Source organism: Trichosurus vulpecula, chromosome 8, assembly GCF_011100635.1.
Source record: "Trichosurus vulpecula isolate mTriVul1 chromosome 8, mTriVul1.pri, whole genome shotgun sequence".
NCBI lineage: Eukaryota > Metazoa > Chordata > Mammalia > Diprotodontia > Phalangeridae > Trichosurus > Trichosurus vulpecula.
The window spans coordinates 168,120,279-168,145,732 of NC_050580.1; the positions used below are offsets into that span (position 1 = coordinate 168,120,279).

Below are 25,454 nucleotides of genomic sequence, written 5' to 3' on the forward strand. Positions count from 1 at the left end.
TTAATCAGGTATTCTAGTTTAACAGTTAACTTGTAACAATTATCAAAGAATTAGCCATTAATATAGAACATCCTGCATTAAAAATGTGCCAAACATACCTGAATCTCTCTTTGATGGTTTATATTACTTTAAGATCTTTTAGTGCCTGTGGGCCAACTTTATTACATCTGTCATTACTGATCTTTAGATATGGTGAAGTGTTGGATAGGAATTCAGATATTAACAAGAATGTTAGCTGTTTTTATGCTGATGATAAAAGTGAATGCGGATAGATTCAATTGTCCTGTAAAAAGCAAATTTTAAAATTAATTTTTTTCAAATAAAAGTAATGAAGGTGTCTGTTCTTAAGATCTATTATTCTGCCTTTATGTAATACTGACTTACCTTGTTTTGTCTTGCTTATAAGGAGAATATTGCTCAGTTTTTAGACATTACCTTTTGGACAGCATATATTTTAAAATTTCATCAGTCATATTTTAAAACAGATGTGATTAATAAGACATTCTATTATACATTTATTAGAGGTCCTTGGCACTTCATTGGTATTATTTGTTAAGCTACTTGTTAATAAGCACCTGTAAATCGGTTACACATTCACTGGAAATTAATTGCATCATCCATTTTAGGCACCAGATAAAGTTAGGACAGAGAAACCAGTTCAGAGGAGAGAGGGAGGGAGGGGGGCGGAGAAAGAGAGAGAGAGAGACAGAGAGACAGAGAGAGAGAGAGAGAGACAGAGAGTTTTTGTATGTATCCAAATTGTAAAATTCGGCTATTCTTCCTTAGCTATAGCACTATTTAATGCTTTTTTATGTGTCTTCTGCCTCATTTTCCTTCACGGATAGCAAAGGATTGCTGTGAAGAGAGACATTTCAAAACTTTGTAGAAATCTACCCTACCTTTACCTTGGTTAGTTTGCCTTCTTTTCCAGAAAATAAAGATACATGAATGGGTTTACTTTGAAGTATTTTCTGGTTATACCTGTTTTTCATTGACATTATAAAGCAGAATTGAAATAGGTCAGTTTTCATCTGAATCCTCAGATAAAAAAAACCTTCAGATAATTCCTAGCAGTATTTTATTTTATTTTTGTAAATAGTATTTTATTTTTTCCAACCACATGTAAAGATTGTTTTCAACAATCATTTTTTATAAGACTCTGAGTTCCAAATTTTTCTCCCTCATTCCCCTCCCCCTCCCGAAGACGGCAAGCAATTTGATATAGGTTATACCTGTGCAATCACATTAAATGTATTTCCACGTTAGTCATGTTGTGAAAGAAGAAACAGAACAAAAGGAAAAAAAAACCATGGGGAAAAAAAACAAAAAAGTGAAAATGTATGCTTTGATCTGCATTCATACTCCATAGTTCTTTCTCTGGATATGGATAGCATTTTCTATCATGAGTCTTTTGGAATTGTCTTGGATCATTGTATTGCTGAAAAGAGCTAAGTTTATCAGTTGATCATTGCACAATATTGCTGTTACTGTGAACACTGTTCTCCTGGTTCTGCTCGCTTCACTCAGCATCAGTTCTTGTAAGTCTTTCCAGGTTTTCCTGAAATCTGCCTGCCCATCTTTTCTTATAGCACAATAGTATTCCATCACGTTAATATACCACAACTTGTTTAGCCATTCCCCAGCTGATGGGCATTCTCCAAATTTCCAATTCTTTGCTATCACAAAAATAGCCATTATAAATATTTTTGTACATATAGGTCCTTTTTCATTTTTATGATCTCTTTGGGAAATAGACCTCTTAACGATATTTTACAGTGATGATTAGAAATCATTAAATAAGTATTTATTGATTGCTTACTATGTACCGGGTACTGTGCTTGGTTCTAGAGATGCAAGTAAAAAGAATGAAATAATTCCTATTGTCAGGGAACTTAAGTTCTCAAAATTTATCTGTCTCTTTTTGGATCAGTTTTATTTGACACAAATATTTGGCATTTGCTTTTTTTTTTAATGACAATATGTTATATCTGAATTATTTAGTCTTTGTTTACCTTTACAATTCTGGGCGATAATAAGCTTAAAGTTAACTTTTGAAGTAGACTATCTTTGTTTTTCTACTATAGGGTTAATGGAATTGGATGGTTATACATGTATGTAAAAGGGGGTATTAAAGTTCATTTGTATACTCTACTAATTATAAAGATAAAATAGAAAACTTAGCCTTTTCTTTTCTGGAAGGTTACTCAGGCATTCATTATTTATCCTTAAAGGAAAGAAAATAGGGCAACATAGTCTAAAATGATGCAAAAATGAGTTTCGCATTAATGGTAAAGGACAGAACTAACAACATAGAATAATTTTAGTATTTTTTAATTTCATAATTTTAATAATTATATTTCTATTCTATTTAATAATTTTAAGCCAATGACATTGAGTATCTGCTGTCTTCACTTCATAGTTAAGTGCCATAGGAAATTATTTACTTAATACAGTGTAAAACAAGGATAATAAAAATAGTACAACACCATTTATAAGAGATAGACAGAGACAGAGAGAGAGAGATTGAGATTGATTTTGCCAGGTGCCTGAGATAAGTTCATTACTGCAAGGAATTTAGCTCTGAATTTCCTGTAAGTATTTGTATTATTGCTTATTTTTTGTTTTTTCTTTTTACAGGATCAAAGTTTGTCTCGAAATTCATTTTTATTATGTGTTTCTTTTTACCTGCTTTTTCTTCCATCTTCTTTATTTCTGTTGAGGGTACCATAATCCTTCTAGCTTTGTAACTTTAGAATTGTTATCAACTCTTCCCTCCCCCCCTTTCTCCATATATCCAATGAGTTCCCACCTCTGAAACATATCTCTGACCTGTCCCTTTTTCTCCACTTGTGTGCCATCATGCTAATTCTGGCCCTCCTTGCCTTTTCCATCTAACAATTTCAACAGCCTTATTGGATTCCAACATTCCATTCTCTTACCCTTCCAATCCATTCTCTGCAAGGGCATCAAAATAAGCTTCCTGATATACAAGTCTGGCCTTGTCATTCCCCTGCTCAGAATCCTTCCATGGCTTTCTGTTGCCTTTAGGATAAAATACAAATGAACACCCTTCGTATTCTGACTCGAGGGTCAACATTTTTTTCCCCTTCTGGTACATTGCTACAGTGCACAAAACTGGCTTCACTGCTTTTTAAGTTAGCACCAAGTGTTCCCCATGCCTGGAATGGTCTCATTCTTCCCCTCTGCCTGTTAGGAGATGCAGCTTAAATGTGGTCTCTATGGGAATTATTTCCTGATTCTTCCTCCTCCTTTTTAGTACTTTCTTTCTCCTCAAATTGGCATGTATTGGTTTAGGTGTCTTACCTACCTCCCTTATTAGAAAGTTAGAGGGAAGACACTTTTAAAATTTGCTTCTGGATTCTCAGTGAACTTGCACTTAGGTGTGGAGTAAAAGCTTGTTGCATTAGAATAGGGGATACATTGGACATTTCAATAGATATCTTCAGTAAACACCAAAACATTGTTCAAATGGATGCTTTCCTACCTGACCTTCCATAAAAACTGAAGATAGGAAGTTTCTTTGTGGTCTTGAGGCAGTATGGTCCAGGTATAATATTTTCTGGTATTTGTACTTGATGAATCAATCTACATTAAGTGCCTATTATGTGTTAGATACTGAATATAAAAATCAATAAATCTGTTTGATTTTTAGTCACTTAGTAAGCATTTATTAATTGCCTAATGTGTGCCAGGTGCTGTACTAAGCCCTTGGAATTCAAAGAGAGGTAAAAGATAGTCTTTCCTAATCTGTAATCTGCTCCTTTTCTAGTGATCCAGTCTTCTTACTCCTTGTGTGGAGGAGGGAGTCTTGTGATTTAGTGACATTGGTCTCTTTGCAATTCCTCAAGCAAGATACTCTATCTCCCAGATCTCAGCATTTTCACTTGCTGTCTGCCATGACTGGAACTCTCTTGCTCCTCATCCCTGCCTCCTAATTTCCCTGCAAGTCTCAGTTAATGTCTCACCTTCTGCAAAAAATCTCTCCAGATCTCCCTTATTGCTAGTACCTTCCCACTGTTGATTATCTCTAATTTATCTAGTTTGTACATAGTTATTTACATGTTGTCTTCCCCATTAGACTTATGAGCTTTGAGAGCAGCAACTGTCTATTACCTTTCTTTGTGTCCCCGATGTATCATATGCTTGGGACATAGGTGCTTCATAAATACTTGTTCCAGACTCACTGACTTGAAGAAGATGGCTCATGAGCTGCCTCTTAGAAGGATGGGCTCTGTGAGGTAGATTTAGAGAAGTTGATAGTTATCATGACTAGTAGGGCCATTTCTTTTATAACTTAATTTGTGATTTTATTCTCTGGTGGCTGATGTTGTGCTGTTCTGTATATTTATGAAGAAGGTGCTCATGTGTTTTAGAGACCAGATGTGCGGGAGCTAAAGTTGACATTTTGTTAGGAAAATGTAAGAGCCTGGCTTGTCTTTTCATTCAGATGGAAGACCAGCCCACTTCTGCAGGAAGGTTGATAGGCTAAAGTTTGGGCCTAATTTTTCTCAAACAGAAATTTCCCATGTGAGCATTTGGACAGATGCTTGTTTGTGTCATGGGAGTTTTGTACTATGGTATGTTCACAAGACAGTTTTATCCTGAAAAATTTCAAAGACACATGTTTTAACCACAAAAGAACCTCAGTCTGGATCCTCTTGAACATCTAATTTTGAACAAGACTCCTGGAGCGTTATTGGGCTTGCCAAGATAAATGATCTGCAAAGTGCATCCTCAGATAGTTAAATGAATTGCACTTGTTGGGTGGGTTATTTAGAATTTTAATTTAATTGGTGGAAAAAAAGTTTAACACATAGTTTTAATATTGTTTATAATAAACCGCTAACAGTTGAATTGTTTCATTTCTAATTTTTTCAGATTTTCTTTTTTGTTAACTTAAACATTAAACATGAACATTTCAGTATACATGGAGAAGAAGATGGAAGTGTCTTTCTTGGCCTCTCTGTCACTATCTGTTAGACCCCTTCCTCCCATAGAAACCTTTCCTTTTTAGCAAATAACTGTAGTCGAGAAAAACAAATTCACCACATTGTTCATGTTTGAAAATGTTTGCTTTATTCTGCAACTGTTGTTCATGGCCGTTCAGCCAAGTAGTAGGCCTGCTTCATTATCAGGCTTCTTATGTCATGATTGGTCACTGAATACATCAGTTTTGAAATGTTTCAAAGTTGTTTACTCATACATTTTTGTGATCATTGTGCAAGTTGTTCTCCTGCTTTGACTCACTTTTATGCCACTTCATATTAGTCTGCCCAGGTTTCTGTGAATCTTATTATATTTGTCATTTATTACATCCATTTACCACAGTTTGGTTAGTTATTCCCCGATTTATGGGCATCCATCTTGCTTCTTATTATTCTCTTTGCTACCATAAAAAGTACTGATGGAAATATTCTTGTACATTTGGGTCCTTTCCTTCTTTGACCTCCTCGAACTATATGTCTAGTATTGATATTACTGGGTAAAATGGTTTGCACAATTCAGTGGCTTTTTGGGTAATACTAGTGTGCATTCACATAGCTCTTTAAGCTATGTGACACTTTACAAATGTTGCTTCATTTTGTCCTCACAACACCCCAGGGTGGTAAGAGCTGCTGTTGTCTCCATTTGGCAGATGATCTGTTGTGGTGGATGAGGGTCAGACAGCCAGTACCTGAGGCTAGATTTGACCTTGCTTCTTCTGACTTTAGTGTCCTCTCTACTGTACTACCTAGCTGGGAGTAGTTCCAGATTGCTTTCCAGAATGGTTGGACCAATTCACAGCTCCCTCAGCAGTTCATTAGTGTCTCTGTCCTTTTATAGCCCCTCCACCAATTGGCATTTTCACTTTTTGTCACCTTTTTCAACTTGATGGGTGTGAGGTAGAACCTCATATTTATTTACCTCTAATTAAGATATACTAAAAAATCACATCATTCATCAGCTGCCCTCATGGTTTAATTATAAGTGGACAGGGAGGTGCTGACACATTCCTATTTGATACTGTTGAGAATAAACAGCTCAAGCACTGCCTTTTCTGTGAAGTCTTTCCTCATGGCTTCTCCTCTCAAATCACCTTGTATCTGTTTTGTATATTTTTAAAAATTGTATTGTCCCCCCTCTCCCCCAGGACAAAAACTTTTGTCCTGGTACCTCCAGCCCTTAGTACAGTGCTTGGAGCATAGTAAGCACTTAATAAATGTTTATTAGTTGATTGTGGTCCACTTACAATTTTGAATTTCCTGAGATCCTGATATTCCATGATTCATAGTCATTTACCATCATTTGGAGAACAAAGGTGAGCTTTTTGGTTGAAGGAGCATAATTGGTGGACACTTCAAAAAGTTTTAGATTGTTTATTGTTTTGAGCTGTGGCAGGCTCTTATTTATGATCAGCAGAGGAATAGTTGACTGACACATCCTTCTCCTTATCCACAAGATTAGATTTAGCAACCTACACAAGTGTTTTGTTGAGGAGGAAGCTGACAGGTTCAGACACGTCCAGCATAACAAGGGTTATAACTTTTCAGAAATATTTTCCTTTTATCTACCTTGCTACTCTGCTTGCGAAGTACTCTTGATTTCCTACCTACGTCTCTAGCATGTCACCTTTTCTTCATGCAAATTGACATCAACTTATTTTATACCCTGCATCCCATCTTTCCTGGACTATTATAATAGCTTCCTAACTTTTAGGAGGAGATGGTTTCTTTCCTTGATTCCATCTCCCATCTTCCCTCAATCTAGTTACGAGGAGAGCAATGGAGCAATGAAAGACACTTTCTGCTATTCTTCTTTATGAATGCACCTGTTTTGAATTCTAGGACATTCTGCTTTCCCAGGCATGTGGATGTTTATTCTGTAATAAATCAAGTTACATGTTTTATAATGAAGGGTCAAAGTCCTCACTAGACAGTCATACCCAGTGGGTACCATTTTCAGACCTTGCCTGGGGTTTTTACACCTTGTGCTGGCTCTACCTCAATAGTTACTGAGGTCATTGTTACTAGATAAAATACCAAAATTGCTTTGCCAGGTGGCTAGATGAGAAAAAAAGATTTTCAGCCTTCGGCATGAGGAAATTAAATTTTTGCAAGCTAGATCTCTTATAAATAGATGTTAAAGGTTGAGAAGAGGGTTAGGTAAGGCTTTTTTTTCCCCCTGCCCTGTCACATTCCAGGATCCAAATTTTAGTCACTGGAAGATGTAATTTGAAACTCCTTGAAGGCCTTTAAAATGTATATCTGGTTCCAAAAATCAGATAGCTACTAATAATAAGCCTAGAATTGGACTATTTTACCTGGGCCAAACTTTTTTTTTTTATTAATAGTACTTTTTTTAAAAATTTATTTATTTATTTTTAGTTTACCACACACGGTTCTACATAATTTTGAGTTCCAGATTTTCTCCCCTCCCTCCCCCCTCCCTCCCCAAGATGGCCTGGAATCTCATATAACTACCATGTATAACTTCGCATTGAATTAATTTATACACTAGTCAAGTTGTGGAGAAGAATTATGACCAATGGAATGAATCATGAGAAAGAAGAGACAGAACCAAAAAAAAAAAACAAACCCAAAAACAAAAACAAAAGAGAAGCAAAAAAGGCGAGCATGTAGTACGCCTCAATCTGTATTCAAACTTCACAGTTCTTTCTTTGGATGAAGATAGCATTCTCCATCGTGAGTTCCCTGGAGTTGTCCTTGCACCTTACGTTGCTGAGAAGAGCGAAGTATGTCAGGGTTGGTCCTCACGGAGTCCATATATCTGTGGTTGTGTACAATGTTCTCCTGGCTCTGCTCCGCTCACTCAGCATTACGTCGTGTAGGTTTTTCCAGATTGTTACGAAGTCCGTATCATCCCCATTTCTTATGGCACAATAATATTCCATTACCTTCATATACCACAGCTTGTTCAGCCATTCCCCAATTGATGGGCATCCCTTTGATTTCCAATTCTTGGCTACCACAAAAAGAGCCGCTATAAATATCCTTATACATATGGGTCCTTTTCCCGCTTGTGTGATTTCTTTGGGATACAACCCTAGAAGTGGTAATCCTGGGTCAAAGGGTATGAACATTTTTATAGCCCTTTGGGCATAGTTCCAAATTGCTCTCCAAAATGGCTGGATCAGCTCACAACTCCACCAGCAATGTAACAATGTTCCAATTTCCCTACATCCTCTCCAGCATTTATCATTTTCCTGTTTTGTTATTTTAGCCAATCTGACAGGAGAGATGTGGTATCTAAGAGTTGTTTTGATTTGCATTTCTCTAATCAGTAGTGATCCAGAGCATTTTTTCATATGCCTATAGATAGCTTTAATTTCTTCCTCTGAAAACTGCCTGTTCATATCCTTTGACCATTTCTCAATTGGGGAATGGCTTGTGTTCCTATATATTTGGCTCAGTTCCCTGTATATTTTAGAAATGAGCCCTTTATCAGAGATACTAGTTGCAAAGATTTTCTCCCAATTTTCTGCTTCCCTCCTAATTTTTGTTGCATTGGCTTTTTTTGTACAAAAACATTTACCGATACTATAAGTAATTTGGGAGAGCAAGGAATAGTCCATTTATCAGATTTATGGAAAAGAAAAGAATTCATGACCCAACAAGAGATAGAGAGCGTTACAAAATGCAAAATGGATAATTTTGATTAGGCCCAACATATTTTAATTCTTCAAGATGGGAAAGATAAGGACTTCCTAGTTTAGCCCCTCCAGGGAGAGGCAGAGGGTGATTGTAGTCATGGGTGGTTATATACTCAATCCTCAACATACTTGCATTTAGCTTTTGTGATTTCAAGTATTATTTTATTAGTAACCTCATTTTTACTTTCACATTGGCAACCAAATACATTCTCAGGTATGGGCAATAGAGAAAAAAAAAATGAGAGGTGATGTGCAAGTTTATTTCCACAAAAAGGAGGAAAGTTTTTGCAGAAGTGTTTGTGAATTCTCTCCAGAAAGTGCTAGAGTCCCTCTCTAGTGCTCAGTGAGGGAATTCAGAAAATGGAGAAGTGGCTGAGTTTGTGGATAAATAAGTTAGTGGTTACTTCCACGCTTTTGCTTTAATCCTTCAGCCTAGTGAGGGGCCTACCTCCTCCCTGTGCAGCTAGGTCTGCCTTTCTGATAGCCTATGAAAGTCAGACTGATCTAGGCATTCACCCCACACATGTGCTTTTCTTCCAGAAACAGTTTAGTGGCAGAAAGGGAGATGAGAGATGGCAGGTGCTGCGCCATCCCCCCCTTTTCTTTAACCTCAGGGTTTTTCTGACATAGTTGCCCCTGCCCCTCCTTTGTAGGTTATTTTTCATGGTTACCGTGTTAGGAAAAGTGCACATTATCAGGATTAATGTTTTGTTATAAAGAATTGTATGCAGAAAAGTGTGTTTTCAGCAATCTCTAGTGAAAGATTACAGTTTTTGGTGGTTGGGGGGAGCCTTACCCCCTATTTCCCATAGGTTCAATGTATCATTCATGTTTTTTACTTTACTACTGCTATTTTCTAGAAATGTTAGCCCAGGAAAAGTTGAGGATTGACTGTATGTGATTAGGTAGATTCAGGTGATAACCAACTTGAGTGCCTAATTATCAGCTGAGAGGAAATTGTGAAAAAAATTTTCCTTTGACTGGGTAGTTAAGGTTAGTGTTATAAATTGTTAAATGGTTGTGATTTTTTAAGGGGAGGATAGGAGAGGCAAATTTTATTGATGAGATGAAATTCCTAATTGTGTCTGTATTCAAGGAAAAATTGGGTTAGAGAAGACATATTGCTTAGGAACTATGATAAAAAATGTTATCAGATGAAGTATTAAATGAGGGTAAATGAGTTAAATTCTAGGCCCTCTAGTTAATTATATTTTCAGGTGTCTCAAGCATAGTATTATGGCTTCTGCGTATCTTAAGAGACATAGATAAATATTCTAACACATACCGATTGGCCAGATCAATAATGTATCTGTTTTCCTTGACCTCCTCTGATTGCCACATGTGCTTTTTTGGTCATCTTTGCCAATCTGGTGGGTGTGAGGTGAAACCTCAGAGTTGTTAAAATTTGCATTTCATTATTTATTAGTAATTTAGAATATTTTTTCATATGACTATGGATAACTTGGGTTTCTCACTTTGAAAACTGTCTCTTCCTATCCTTTGGTCATTTATTTCTTGGGGAATGGCTTTTATACATTTGAATCAATTCCTTTTATATCTTAGTTCTGTGATCTCTGTTTACTGTTTGGTTATGAACTCTTCCATCCTAGATGGATGTAATAGATAATTTCTTCATTGCTGCTGCAATTTCCTTATGATATCATCTTTTATGTCCAAGTCACATGTCTATTTGGAATTTATCTTGCTAATTTATGATGTGAGACTGATCTATGCCTAATCTTGCCACACTGCTTTCCAGTTTTCCTAATAGTTTTTGCCAAATGGTGAGTCTTTTGTTGGGGTCTTTGGATTTATCAAACATCATTTTCTTTTTCTTCAATATACCGGTTGCCTAATCTGTTACATTGATCAACTTCCTCCTCCTTCTCTTCCTTCTTCTACTTCCCCTCTCTCCCTTCTTCTACTTCCCCTCTCTCACTTCTTCACCTTCTCCCTGTCCTCTTCTGCTTCCTTCTCCCTTTCTTCCCCGTTCTCTTCTTCCCCTCTCTTCCTTAGGGGTTCATTTAAGGCTCATTTAATCTCTTTTTCTTATGTCAGGTAATTTAACTATCCAATTTCTTTTGTTAATTGGGGTATTTTATATTTTTGTAAGTATTCATCCATTTCATCTAAGTTTTTTATTTTGTTAGTATATAATTATACAAAATAATTTTTCCTTTTTCATTTTTAACATGAGCAGTTTGGTTTTTCTCTTTAAAAAAAGTAGCTATTTTATTAGTTTCTTTTCTACTAAAAATAGCTCTTAGAGTTACTTATTTTCTCTCTCTCTCATACAATATGTATGTATACATATGTATATACACACATATACATACATAGCTTTTGTTTTAAAAAATAACTTCTTAGGTTTTCAGTATTTTTACGTTGGTGCTTCGTTTGGGGTTGATTTGTGCTTTTATTTCCTAGTTGCATGTTCAGTTTATTGATTTGCTCTTTCTCTTGTTTTGTGATATAAAATTTAGCTGCATCCCTTATATTTTGCACATCGTCTCATTGTTGTCATTTTCTTTGATGAAATTCTCCGTTGTTTCTATTATTTGTTCTTTGATCCACCAATTTAAAATCAAATTATTTAGTCTCCAGTGAAGTAATTCTTTCTTCAAAGGGCTTTGAATATAATTTTTGTTGTATTGTGGTCAATAAAGGATCTACTGAACCAGTGAGATTCTGTGGGTTCATATTCTTTTCTTGGAAGGTACTTGTTTTAGTAGGTATGTTATGTTGCAAAATGACCTGTTTTTCCTTAGGATTTTCAGTGATAAGGTTATTCTTGAAACCCAGGTAAAATTCATTCAGAAAATCATTTCTATGTTATACAAATCAGAAAGTCTTCCTCTTTGTTGTTTCATTTAATTACCTTGTTAACTCTTATTTAAGTTTTTAATATTGAAAATAATGAGTGAACTTGCCTTTTCCCTACAAATATACTTTATGAGTTTGGAAAATAATATCATTTGAACAAGGATATTTCCAATGCAGTGTTGAAGAGCCATTGACCTCTCATGTAGCACCAAAAGTCCCTCCTAGTCCAAGCTGAAGGTCTCTTGGGTAATACTCTGTTGGGATTTCTGAGCAGCTTCCACAGACTCCTTGTCTCTGGAGGTACAGTGATCGCCTTTGTATTGGTGGAGTTTTATGTGTGGTGTAGCAAAGATCAATTATTTTAATTAAATGGCTTTCCTCTGCTGTTATGGAGCTAAGTTCTTAAAATCTTCCTGGAGCCTCTGACAATACACTATTGGGCCTTTCCTATGTGTTTTATCCATCTGTTGTCATCATTCATTTCATTCCTTTGGAATATCCTTGTTGGGCCTGGAGTCAGGAAGACCTGAGTTCAAATGTGACATCAGACACTTAATGTGACCCTGGGCAGGCCACTTTAGCTCTGCATACCTCAGTTTCCTCATCTGTAAAATGGGGATAGTAATAGTCCCTACTTCCTAGGATTGTTGTGAGAATTAAATGAAATATCAATTATGAAGCACTTAGCCTGGCATATTGTAAGGGCTATATACATACAAATATAATAATATTAATTGTAATTGTTATTATTATTATTATTATAGCCCTGGTGATAGGCTTTGGCCTGTATAGAGGAAGAGGCATAGGTGGGATTCTGTCTTTGGCCAAATTGATGCAGCAAAAGCAAAATATCTGTGATAAACTTTGATTATCATAGATGTTTTAGTTTCCAGCCAGCTTAGTATTCTTTTCAGTGTTTTACTAGAATCTGGGAAAGGCTACTTCATATATTCAGCAATTGAAAAGTATATATATGGTGCAGAATTAAAAATTAGGAAGGAGCATGTTGAGTACAGACAGGGGAGATGTAGACCAGATTTAACCTATTGGATATAGACTTGATCTTCTTTTGTTCTGGTCTAGTCTTGGACTCAGGGCAGTTCTCTGATAATTTAGCTTAAATATTACAGCAAAACAGGATATTCTTGAGTCTTTGAATGCTTAACAAAAGATTTATTTAGCTATAGCAGGAGAAGGATATTCAGTGAAGATAGGTGTTAAGGACACCTAGAGATGGTTCATCTGTGTCAAAGTTCTTTGCTTGAGTTATCCATTTTGATCTACCATCCAAGTCTCAGAGACCCATGAAGCTTCTCATAGCTGCTTTGTATGTAGATAAGACAATGTTATCAACGGGCAAGACTTTGTCCTGTGATCCAACCAACTTCTGAGAAATATCTCAATACTTTTAAAGGAAAAACTAGCCTAACTTTCATGGAGTAGTGGGGTGGGGAGTAATACTAAACTTATCATTTCAATCCTTATAACTTTGTGGCCTCTGGATCTCTTCAGAATGAGCAGAAGCAGAAACTCAGGTTCCCTGAGTAAGTGTCTATCCTTTTCAGAAGACAAGAATGATATTTTAAAGAAATCTCTGTATAAACTCATAAACTTAAGGTATATTTTGAAATTTTCCAAGAAAAAAATTTTAAAGAAGTTTGTTGTAAAAATTACTATAGTGGAGAATCCCATTCTGTATATAGATGCTAGTAGTTAATGAACTTGAACTCTGTTGAAGGGGCTCAGTCAAAGCAGGAATTCTATCCTGATTAGGGAAGACATCTTAATAGGCTCTCAGGGAAGCCCTGGGGCTGACATGGTCTCTTGACCTTGTTTAAGCACAGGTTGAGGGTAGAAATGGGGAGAGAAGCTTCTTTCACTTGACACTTGAAGGATAAATGAAGAGCAAAAAGAAATGAAGTGAAATAGTTGGGGAGGGAAAAACAATTTTTCCTCAGAAAAGGGGCAGAAATCAACTTGAGAAAAGACTTTTACTCTAATTAGAATTATTAAGCATGGAATTAATGAACAAATAAATACAGCTAAGGACTTTGACACTATTCTTAAGCTTCAAGTGTCTGGGAACTTTATATACAGTAGGCTTTTCAAAATAAGTGCAAATAAACTAAAAGTTTGCTTCTTAGACTAGCGTAAGGAGCACTCAAGCTGTGTACTAGAAATTTTCAAGCAAGATGATCTCCACTCAGAGATGTTGTGGAGGATCAGGATGACCTTTAAGTTCCCTTTTAACTCATGAGACTCTATGGTGCTAGGTTTTGCAGTGATAACGAATAATTGAAGTTGAAGTAAGAGAAGTTATTTATTTAATTTGATCTGTGTTTGTGGTTCTTTAAACTTTTTTTAATGAGTTTTTTTTCTTTAAAAAGTTCCTTTTTAAAAAGGCAAAAAGTCGGGGCAGCTAGGTGGCGCGGTCAGTAGAGCACCGGCCCTGGAGTCAGGAGGACCTGAGTTCAAATGCGGCCTCAGACACTTGACACATGTACTAGCTGTGTGACCTTGGGCAAGTCACTTAACCCCAACTGCCCTGCCAAAAAGCAAAAAAAAAAAAAAAAAAAAAAGGCAAAAAGTAAAATTAATTGACTTAAATGCTAATTTACCACTCCCAATGTTACCCCTGAGACAGATCAAAGGAGAGGGGAGAAGAAAACCTGGCAGTACCTCTTGAAATAGAAGATATAGTTTGTGGATAGAAATAAGCTAGTCTTTATGAATTTAACTTTGCCGATGTAGCCCTACAAAGTGATACAAATATCACAGGCAAGCTAATTTTATGGGAAGATTGCTGTATTAGAAATTGATTGATAAGTTGATTGATAAGTCACACTACTGTACTATTATTATTCACATTTTACAGATGGAATTTTGCAGAGGAAGTTGAGGCTGAAAGACATTAAGTGATTTGCCCAAGTATGTTAATGCAGACTTAGGAAGGTTCAGGGATGCGAAGGTCTATGCTAAGGAAATATGGCCTCCTTGATGTTTGTCCACAAGACACTCTATCTCCCCACTTGGGCATTTTCTCTGGCAGTTTCTATTGCCTAGTATTCTCTCCCTCATCCTCTCTGTGACCCGGCTTCCTTCAAGTTCCAGCTAAAATCCAGTCTTCTTGAAGACTTTTCTGATCTTCCTTAATGGAAGTCCCTTCTCTCTGTTCATTGTCCCCTGCTTATCCAGCTGTTATTTTGTTATTTTCATGTTGTCTCCCTCATTAGACCGTGTGCTCTGTGAAAGCAGGGACTGCCTTTTTGCCTTTCTTTGTATCTCCAGAACGGGTCACGGTGCCTGGCACTCTACAGTAGGAGCTTAGTTAAGTATTTCTTGACTGACTCACTTTTCTGTCTAAAACAGTCCTCCCTGAGCACCACTCCATTGTATGTGCTGTCTTCTTTTACTAGAATGTGAGCTTCTGGAGAGCAGGGACTGTCTTGCATCTAGTGCCTAGCATAGTAATAAGTACTTAATAAATTCTTTTTTATTTAATCAATAAATTTTTCTTTTTGATAGTTCATTGATTTGTTTCTCTATACTATACAGCAGGTACATATTTCATGTTATTCCCATGTTCAGTTAAATTTAGCAAATGTTTACTGATTACTTGCTTACCAGATTCAAGGCACTGTGCGTAGGCAATAAGCCCTACTCTAGAATTATATTTAGAATTGTTATTTTCTGATGTTGCTACTAGTGTTCAAGCAGGGGCTAAACAGTCACTTGTCAGGGACGTTGTAGAGGGGATTTCTGTGTTGGTGGAAATCAATGGCGTCTTAAGCTCCTCTCCACTCATAAAGTCTGTAACTGTGTTGCCCAGCAAAACTGAGTATTGGTTCAGTTGCCCACATTGCAGATAATCTTTCCCTATGTAGATGACTGCCGAGAACCATCTGAGAACACTGGCAAGAGGAAAGCCTCTTTTTCCTTATAATGAGATTCAGGAGACATTTCCTTCTCTACTTAATGACCCAAGGGAGCCCAAATAGTGCAAATTGTGGTGCTCTTAACCTTTACACAAAAGATTTGTGAAGTTCAGCTATCATTTGTCTTGTGCCTAGCATTGTGAATATTTTATTAGAAGCCTGGAAAATAAGGCCTATGTTGTTCTGAACCTATTGAGAATCTTATTTGTCAAAGCCCAGTTGATGGTGGTCCCAAGTTTTGCTGAGAAAAACTGAGAGAATTGCAAAAATCTGTGATTAATTATGTATCTGACTTTCCAGAATTACTTAAAAAGTTACTTTTTTTTTTAAACTATTTCAGACCATTCATCATTTGAAAAATTTAAGGAAAGGTCAAAGAAGATCTTCCGTTCTTGTAACTCACACCGAATTAATGCCTGATCAGATGGGAACCCATGAAGTTCAAAGACATATTTCCCATCATGCTAATGCATTGTGTCACTTTCATATTGCAGCAAGTATCAACCCTGTCACAGGTAAAAAGTGGTATCGTATCTTTTATGTTCATTGACATACAATAGCCTTCTTCAGAAATAGTGCTGTTTAGGATATGGCACATTTCATATTTCTGCTTATGTTTTTGTGTTGTCTCTTGAAATACTTCCTAATTAAAATTGATGCATATTATCTTAAGGTTTTGTTTCTTAAATTAGGATGGTCTAGTCTCTTGGGAAGCTCAGGTAAATCCTTAGGATACTGTGGCTTTTGGAGCTTCGGCTTTCCCCTTGGCACACTGGTTGACTAATACGACTTTGTCCCTTAATACTTCATATTTTCCTTGCTTTTCATTTTTCTTGCTTTCTTTTCTTTATTGTTACCATTTCTAATCTAGTACTGTAGTGCCAAGGGTGCTAGTGTTTTAAAATTTATATTATTTAGTTGGGTAGTATGTCCTTTTTGATATTTCACTTTGTTTAAGAAATGTGGGTAGAGCAGGCTCCCTTCTAGTCTGATATTTGTTTTTTTATGGGGGAAGGGGCAGCATAAATTGTTGTGGTAACTGTGGTGGAGATTCAGTCTCAGACATAATTCTAGTGATACGGAAACTTCCCTTGGGTGTTGGATGAAGACTAGAGAAATCCTATTAGAAAGGTGGGATTTTTAATCTTATGGTCTCACTGAATGAAAGGCCAGTTTGGCAAAGAAAGAGCTTCTTAAAGAAGGGCATTGTCAAAAGTCCTGTAGCCTTAGCATTGTGGACAGGGCTCCTGACAGATTTGTGGCCCCTGAACCTTCATAGCTGCTGGACTTTTGTACTCAGTAGTATTTCATGATTCATCACCAGTCCCTTCCATCCATCCATCCATAATTCAACAAGTCCCTTGCTCCAAATCTGCCACATAACATTATGGAAGGAATGTCAGAATTTATTCAGAATATTGCGCGTGTATGTATGCAAACGCACACATATGGTAGCTTGGCGTAGTGGATAAAAGAGGTACGTGATAACAAATAGTATAGTCTGCAAAACTATTTTTGTTCTTATTTTGATTGACATAACACTGTGAGATAGGTGCAATTCCTATTCCCATTTTACCGATAAGGAAACTGAGGCTGATAGCAGTTAAGTTACTTAACTTGCTATTAAATATCAGGACTTAATAAAAAGCAGGACTTGAACTTGGTCTTTTTTTACCCCTAGACCAGCATGCTTCACTAAGCCGCCTAACTTAGTTGCCTCAAGAGTCTGGAGTCATCTCCCTCTCTCTCCCTGCTCCACATACTTTGTGATTATCACACCAAAAGGATACATTTTTACTAAACAGCTTAACTGCTCAGTAAAGAGTGACTTGCAAATATATTTGGTTTTGTTGTTTTGATTTTATTATGGTGCTTCTAGTTTTTCAGAAGAGATTTATTTAGATGTTCAGGTTCATTAAGTAAAGTATTTGTCTTTGTGCCTGGCATTGTGGAGATTTTGTTAGAAGCCTGGAAAATGAGACTCAAGTTGTTCTGAACCTATTGGGAATTTTATCTGTAAAGGCCCAGTTGTTGTTGGTGGTCTATCAACTCTTGCTTTATTATTACTATCAAAGCAGCATTAGTATGACCTGTGGGTGAGGACATGGATGTATATTTGCTGTATGTAACTGGATGTTTTAGTGGTATTTGGCAAAATGTTGTTCTATACCAGTCTTTTATGTACTTCTAAAACAGAAGTCTCTTACTGGTGAGGTTATTTAACATGCAACCTGAGATTAACCAAAATTAACTTTAAAATGCATTTAGTATGTGAACCATTTCAGATAATCCATTCCAGTTAACCCAAAGGAGAAAATTCAGTCCTGGTTGGAAGTTTATATTTTCTTTGAAATTTACTATGACTTAGATGATTAATTTTCAAAATTACATTCACCATTATATTAAATGAAGTTCTATATTGCCGGTTTAAACAACAACCAACTTAGAGTAATTATTTACTCACTTATCTATATAATTCACAATTCTTTCTTCGTTAGGTATAGGGCATTTAAAAATAAATATTTTCTAAAATAAAATGTATATTTATGTCTCATTTATTTTTTTTAAAATAAAAAGTATATTTAAGTCTCATTTTTATTTCCACAGATATCCCATCAGTTCTAGCTGGAACAGCATTTAACTTTGATGAAGGAAATGGAGGGTTTGTGGTTCATTGGCTAAACAACAAAGAATTCCATTTTACATCCTCTACTGAAATATTTATGCAACAGTTAAGAAAGCTTTCTGACCTGCAAGTAGAACATGAAAATGATTATAGAGATAGAGATGAGGAGGAACTGCAAGAAGAGAGAGAAAGGGGCTTACATATGAAGCTAGATCATGGTTGGTATCCTTTGTTCTAATTTTTTTTGGTAGTACTAAGATTGCTAGTAGTCTATATTGCATGAAAGTGCTAAATGAACAAAATATGCACTTGGAACCAACAGTGAATTTTAATGCCTCATTAAATTATTTTAATGACTTTAGAAGTTATGCATTATCTTGTGAAACTATTACTATCGATGATATCTTGAAATATTTAATATTAAGTGGGAAATAGCCCATTTACCATGTTGAAAGAGTATGGAGAACATTATCGCCATTCCTTGTTTCCAGATTATAACTAAGATGGGGAATATTCGAGAGAGTGAGCTTTTCCTTATAGTACAGTGTTTCCTTATTATGTGTTGGCATCAGTTATGCTGTGTACCTTTTTATTTCTTTGTATTCAGAATTATCCTTGGATAGAGAATCTGAAACAGGCACGGGATCATCGGAACATGAAGATGGAGAACGAGAGGGGAGTCCTAGAGCTTATGCCCGAGCCAGTATGCCAGTGCCACTTCCTACGGTCTTACTAGATCGGAAGATTGAAATGCTGCTCGCTGAATGGAACAGGAATCCAGATATGCTTTTTACAATTCACCCCATTGATGGTACCTTTCTGGTGTGGCATGTAAAGTATTTAGATGAATACAACCCAGGAATTTTCAGACAAGTTCAGGTATATTTTTCCAAAGAAGCAAATATTGTATTTCTTTTAAAAATAATCAACCTCTAAAATATGTATATGAGCTGTTTTTCAAAACTAACAAAATATTTCATTTGTAGCCATTAACATGTTTACAAACTCCGTAAACAAGAGTATATCATTAAGTCTTAATTTTCCAGACTACTTAAAGGTAAACATTGGTTCACATAAAACTGGATAAGTCTCAACCATTTCTTTTTTTTTTTTTACTTTGGCATATTTTTGTGTAAGTAACTTTGAATATGTATATCTGGCTGTGAATTCTTAACTCTTCAAATAAAATAAATCATAAATCACTCTGAAAACCTCACTCTTGAGAAGCCAGAAAACTGTCCCTCTGACACCATCTTAGGCAGATATTTCCCTTCTTCCCCAACAAGATTAGAACTTGTCTTTTTCTGGTTCTGATGTATTTTTGGAAGGTATATAAACTTCAAGCTTCTTTCCCTATCAGCTCCTGCTGAGCTGTAGATACAAGATGCTGACAATTTTTGAGTAATCAACATTTGATTTATCAAGGGAACATTATAAAAGACCAATTCTAGAAGACTCATGAAAAAATAAAATATTTTTACTGTCTTAATGCAGAATTTCAGCATTATAAGGTACTTCAGAGGCTTAGTTCACCCCCAGATGCACTGAAACTCTTATATATTTCCAACAAGAGGTTATCACTTCAGCTCGAAGGCAACTGTTGAAGGAGAAGCCCCAATTCTGAAAATATCCCCCTTCCCTTTTGGACAGTTTATTTTTCCATCAAGTTTCATTCTGCTTCTTAGAAGCATCTGTATGTTGCATCCATTGCTTTTGGTGCCAAGTAGAACCAGTTTAATCCCTTCAGATACTTTCACCTTGCTTTTATATTCTCCTTGAATCTTCTCTTCAGGCAGAACATCTCCACTTTCTTTAATGGATCTTTGTGTAGCATGTTTTTCCATTCTTTTGTTGTGCTGGTCACCTTCTTCTGGATGTGTGCCAGCTTGTGTATATCTTGTTAAAAATATACCTAGTCAAGAACACAGTATTCCACATGTAGTCTAACTAGGATGGAGTATCGTAGAACTCTTAAGTCCTTTGTTCTGGGCACTGTGGCTGTCTTCATCATATCCAGGAGGGTATTAAGTTTATCAGTTTAAATTTTACGCTGGTGATTGACATTAATCTAATAGTCTACTAAAACTTTGAGGTCTTTTTCTATAGGAAATATTGACTGATCACATTCTACCTGCAGATCTTGTGGAGTTAGTTTTTTAAACTAAACTGTAAGTGATTATGTTTATTAAATTTTTTCTTATTCTTTGGAGTTTTGATCCTAGGTTCATTTCCTAGGGTACTCTGCTAGAGCCTTCCCTCCAAGCTAATGTCATCCCTCTAATAATTCTCTTTTGAGTCTATTTTTTCAGCCGATTCTGAGTCCATAATGGTACTATCATCCAGCCCTTGTGCCTCCATCTTGCCTGCAAGGTATCATGAGGCACTTTGTCAGGTTCTTTGCTTGTATCTAATTATATCATGCCTATAGTGTTCCCCAGATCTGCCACTTTATTTACTCTGTCAGAAAAGGGAATGAGGTTAGTTTGGCATTATCCGTTTTGGGTTGAATCATGCTGGATTTTAGTGCTCTTTACTACACAAACTATCCCTTTCTTTAATAATGTGTTCTAAAATATTGCTATTAATGGAAGTCACTCAGTCAGCAAACATTTATAAGTGCCTACTATGTGCCAGAAATTGACTTAGGCATGCCTTACTGACATTTCCCTTTTGTTAATATTAGGGCATTTTTCTTGTCTATTCTTGATATACCTTTGTTCTTAAAAATCTTTTAAAGTTTGCTGCCAGTGGTTGAACAATCACATATACCGTAGTGCTCAAAGATGTAGTTCATTTGGATTTGGTGTCTTGACCTTATTGAAGGTAACTAAATATTGTCTGTCTCCTCAGTTATCTTGGGTTTCTACTCTTGCTGTCACTGTTTTATTTTGTTCTTTTTTTCACAGTCAAAAGATTTTCCTCTTTAAAATAGAAAACCGGGTCAAAATAAGAGTTAAATAGTTCAGATTATTGCCATCATCCAGTAATCATCTTCTTGTCAACTGAGTAGGGTTTATACCTTCAACATTACTCTGTCCTGAGCCCTCCCCCTGTAAAAACATTCTGTTCTATTCCTTTTGAGTGAGGTAGATCTTTCCAGGATCTATGATGTCCTTCTCTTGGAATCTTTTTTTACTTTATTTGTCAAACTTAGTATATTTTTTAAAATAAATATTTGAATCCATGTATTTTTATTTCTGGTTCTCCATTGCTTCTTATGATTTATTTTGCATTAGGCACTCTAGTTCACTGTCTTACCCTTATTTTGTGCATTTATGTTTAATTATCCGAAGCTATGGATTTCATTGCTGGTTCTTTTATTGACTATTGCCTCACATGATATATTGGTTTATAGTTGTTTTTATAGCAACTTTATAATTTGTTTTTAGAAACCATTTTATAAGTGGTTATAATTGTGTTTTTTAGGTTTCATTTTCTTCTCGGATCCCTGTTGCATTTCCCTCTGGGGATGCCAGTTCTCTCAGCAAAAATATTATGATGTATGCTGCTAAAGATATGACTAACACCCTGTGGCATCAGGAGAAGAGTACTGATGATGTTCTTGGATCCCAACCAAGCTCCAGACATGATAGCATGAATGTGAACGTTGCAGTTCCCGTAGTAATGATGGTCTCGAAACATGTCGATGGATCTTTAAATCAATGGGCAGTTACTTTTGCTGATAAATCTGCCTTTACTACTGTGCTAACCGTATCTCACAAATTCAGATATTGTGGTCACCGGTTTCACCTCAATGATCTGGCTTGTCATTCAGTTTTGCCATTATTACTAACATCCTCTCATCATAATGCTGTGTTGACCCCTGAATCAGATAGTCTTTGGGAGTCAGATACTAAACCAAGTAGAGTCACGGATCTTGTAAAGCATATTAAAGGCTCATCTAAAGAACCTCTTAGAAATGCAGCCACTCGTACATTTCATGACCCAAATGCAATCTACAGTGAGCTAATTCTGTGGCGTGTAGACCCAATAGGACCTTTGTCATATACTGGGGGAGTATCTGAATTGGCACGAATCAACTCTCTCCACACTTCTGCCTTTTCTAATGTAGCTTGGCTTCCAACTCTTATTCCCAGCTATTGCCTAGGTAAGTGCTATCTTAAAATATTTGTGTTTTGGGATGATTATTATTTTTATAATAACTATTTTTTGTTGAAAATATGAATTTCTATGACACAATTATAATTGTTAATGTTTTTAATAAAAGCCCCTCTAGTAGCTAACAAAATAGTTTTAATTTGTTGATAAGTGTTAAAAGGACACTATCCTAATTCAGGTGGTAGGAAAACTTTAAAAATGCATGCATTTTTAGCTATATGTCAATATTTCATTCAGTTTTTTAAAATATATCGGTTTCTCATGAATTTATGCTGTCATTATTCTTTTTATTGTTTTAGAATTGATTGTGTTTGTCCTAATATTAATATGAGGTGTGGTATAATTATTTCAACAGAGTTATACAGTAGTATTTATCCTAGGAGTTAAAAAGAAACCATTTGATAATGCAAATATCCCCTACCCCTTCTTTTTAGGTACATACTGCAATTCTGCTAGTGCTTGCTTTGTTGCTTCTGATGGAAAAAAATTGAGATTATATCAAGCTGTAGTAGATGCCAGAAAGTTGCTTGATGAACTTTCAGACCCAGAATCCTCAGTAAGTTTTCATTATTTTTGGTGGAGAGGGGCATGAGGAGAGTGGGTATGTAGATTCCATATTTACATGTTTAAAATCCTTCCTCTGTTTAGTCTGTATTTGAATGACTATCCTTCATGTGCTTTGTTCTTCATGAACATATGTATGTCACAGTTCGTTATTTCTTGCAATGTCCGTTCGAAGGCACCAAGGGACATTTATAGAAATAATATTCATACATAACATTTATTCAGCATTCATTCTACAAACATTTATTCAGAACCTGACATATACGATGTACTGTGCTATTTAGTGAAGGAAAGACAAGACAAAATGTCACAGTTCCTTCTTTCAAGAAGCTTATACAAAGTAGATGTAGAAGTGCTTAAACAAATACCACAGATATTTTAAATAAAGGAGAAAGAGGAAATTGTTTTTTTTCTCTAAAGTACCATGATTTATGTCTCACGTATTACTCTCCTCACTTGTAGGCTTGATTTATTTTGCTAAAGATTCACCTATTGCCCAAACTGTGGTCAGCATTTTTTATTAGTAATTCATATTTGAGAAATAATCCTGTGAGGTAGGTATTGTTATTGCTATCTTATGGAGAAGGTCTCTGGTAAAGTAACATCCCAGGGTTGTACAGATAACAAGTGTCTTAAAGGATTATTTGAACCCAGGTCTCATGATTCCAAATCAGCTTCTTCAAGCCTCCATGGTGAGCCATTGCTTCTGTGTATCACCAGCATCTGCCGTTGCTCATTCCCTGTGGCATCCTATCCATCCCCTTTCATAACCAAGCATTTTGCATGGCGTTTGAATTTGAAAGAAGGAAATCTAGACTTTATTGGCAGTTCTGCACCTCAAATATTATTCAGCTCATTTTAGCAAACATTTATTTGCTGCCCGTTGTGTTCTTAGTCTGCTGTACTAGGTACAGAGGGGAATGCAGAAGAAGTAGAAGCCATAGTTCTTGCCCTTGAGTAACTCTCGATCTAATTGAGAAGGCCAGATATATATATATATATATATTTCAGCAAGAAGAGAATGATACTTATTTCACTAAAGACTCACCTGCAAGAAACTGTTCCCAGACCTTTTTGATCTTGGTCCCTTTCCTCTTACCTGTGATTTGTCCTGTCTATACCTTGTTTGTATGCTGTCTCTCCCCCATTAGACTGGGAGTTCCTTGATAGCCGAGATGGTCATTTATTTATTTTTCTTTGTATTCCTAGGGCTTAGCATAATGTCCAGCATATAGTAAGCACTTAATAAATGCTATTGACTGATATGAGTGAAAAACTGTGTGACACAAAAGTTAATGTGGGGACTATCATGGCTGGGTAATTTATGGACAAGATACCTCTTGCTTTATATGTAGTATGTAAAATGTAATGCTAACTGCTGATTTATTTAATGATTATTATGGAAAAAAATATTTATTGGTTCTATTAACGAGAATGTTATAAATTTTATTACTATTATTAATGGGTAGTGACTTTCGTGCACAATCACCATTATTATTCAGTGAATAGATAGTAAATGCCTACTGTGTGTAAGGTAATTAGATTATCATTGACAATAACAATATAATGATAATTTTTTAATCTGTATCATCTCGTTTCAGAAACTTATTGGAGAAGTGTTTAATATTGTGAGCCAGCAGTCTACTGCTCGACCTGGATGCATTATTGAGCTCGATGCAATAACTAATCAAGTAAATAAATGCTAATGAAATGATGGTATAAATATACTTAAAAATTGCTTCTATAACTATTATTGAATTTTACCTTCATAACAATCTTCTTATATTCCAAGTCCTGTCAAATCCTGGTTAGCAATATGGTGTAGTTTGTGACTGGTTCAGGAATTATTCTCTTTTTAGCTTGGGGCTGTGAGACTGTTGCCTATTGTAAAGGAATTTGGCTTCTGGGAGTAGAATAGCTATGACTCTGGTCCTTCTGGTCCTTGAGACTACATTTAGGCTCAGACTGTGTAGTCTTTTCTTGTGGAAAGGAAGCTAATTTGAGGAGCTTTCTTATTTTAGTGAGAAGAAACCCTGGCTTATAGTGTTTTGGCTTAAATCACTTGAAAGTTTTTCAGGAAGAAATGTATGAAAATGCAAGTAGAATTAAACTTTAGTATTAATTACACGAATATTGATCAGCCTTAAAGACCGAGTTCTGGCCTATCAAAATGGCGAGGCATCAAAAAAAAAAAGCAGTTGTGAAACTTGGAACATGTGATAAAAGATCAAAACAGACCTACAGAATTATATATAGATAAGTTAATTTCCCTAATGATATTTATATTATGCTTATTATCACAGTAAAATAGTCATGTTATTTGAATAAACTCAAATAGGTATAAATTGGTATATTCTTGAATATGTTGGCTATATTTAAACAGCTGTTTTGGGGGACATTAAATTAGATACATGCTTTTGGATAACATAAAGGAAATATATATATAAAAATATTTCTAAAATTTATTATTTAAAGTAGACAGCATGGTATATAAACTGAGGTTCTTAAACGTGTTTGTATAATGTACCCCTTTGATGAATAATGTTTTTAAATGCATAAAATGAAATGTAGAAGCCAATTATGTTGAAATAGTGTCATCAAAGTATTTTTAAAAAGAAATTCCCAGACCCCAAAGTTAAGAACCCCTGGTCTAGAGAGGGTTAGACTAATTATTTGTATCTTTTAAGTTCTCTTCCAAGTTCCATGTTCTCTTCTA

The 25,454-nt window shown here is 35.7% G+C and overlaps 1 protein-coding gene across 3 annotated transcripts in view; it reads left to right on the forward strand.

The window, feature by feature from the left end:
• Nucleotides 1-25,454, forward strand: part of DMXL2 (Dmx like 2) — a 125,837-nt gene that overhangs the window by 19,465 nt on the left and 80,918 nt on the right. For all 3 annotated transcript variants that reach the window (XM_036735670.1, XM_036735671.1, XM_036735672.1), the window contains exons 8-13: nt 15,770-15,944; nt 18,037-18,273; nt 18,663-18,934; nt 21,482-22,163; nt 22,609-22,730; nt 24,340-24,429. In XM_036735670.1, coding sequence (XP_036591565.1) covers nt 15,770-15,944; nt 18,037-18,273; nt 18,663-18,934; nt 21,482-22,163; nt 22,609-22,730; nt 24,340-24,429 — 1,578 coding nt within the window. The remainder of the gene's footprint in view (nt 1-15,769; nt 15,945-18,036; nt 18,274-18,662; nt 18,935-21,481; nt 22,164-22,608; nt 22,731-24,339; nt 24,430-25,454) is intronic.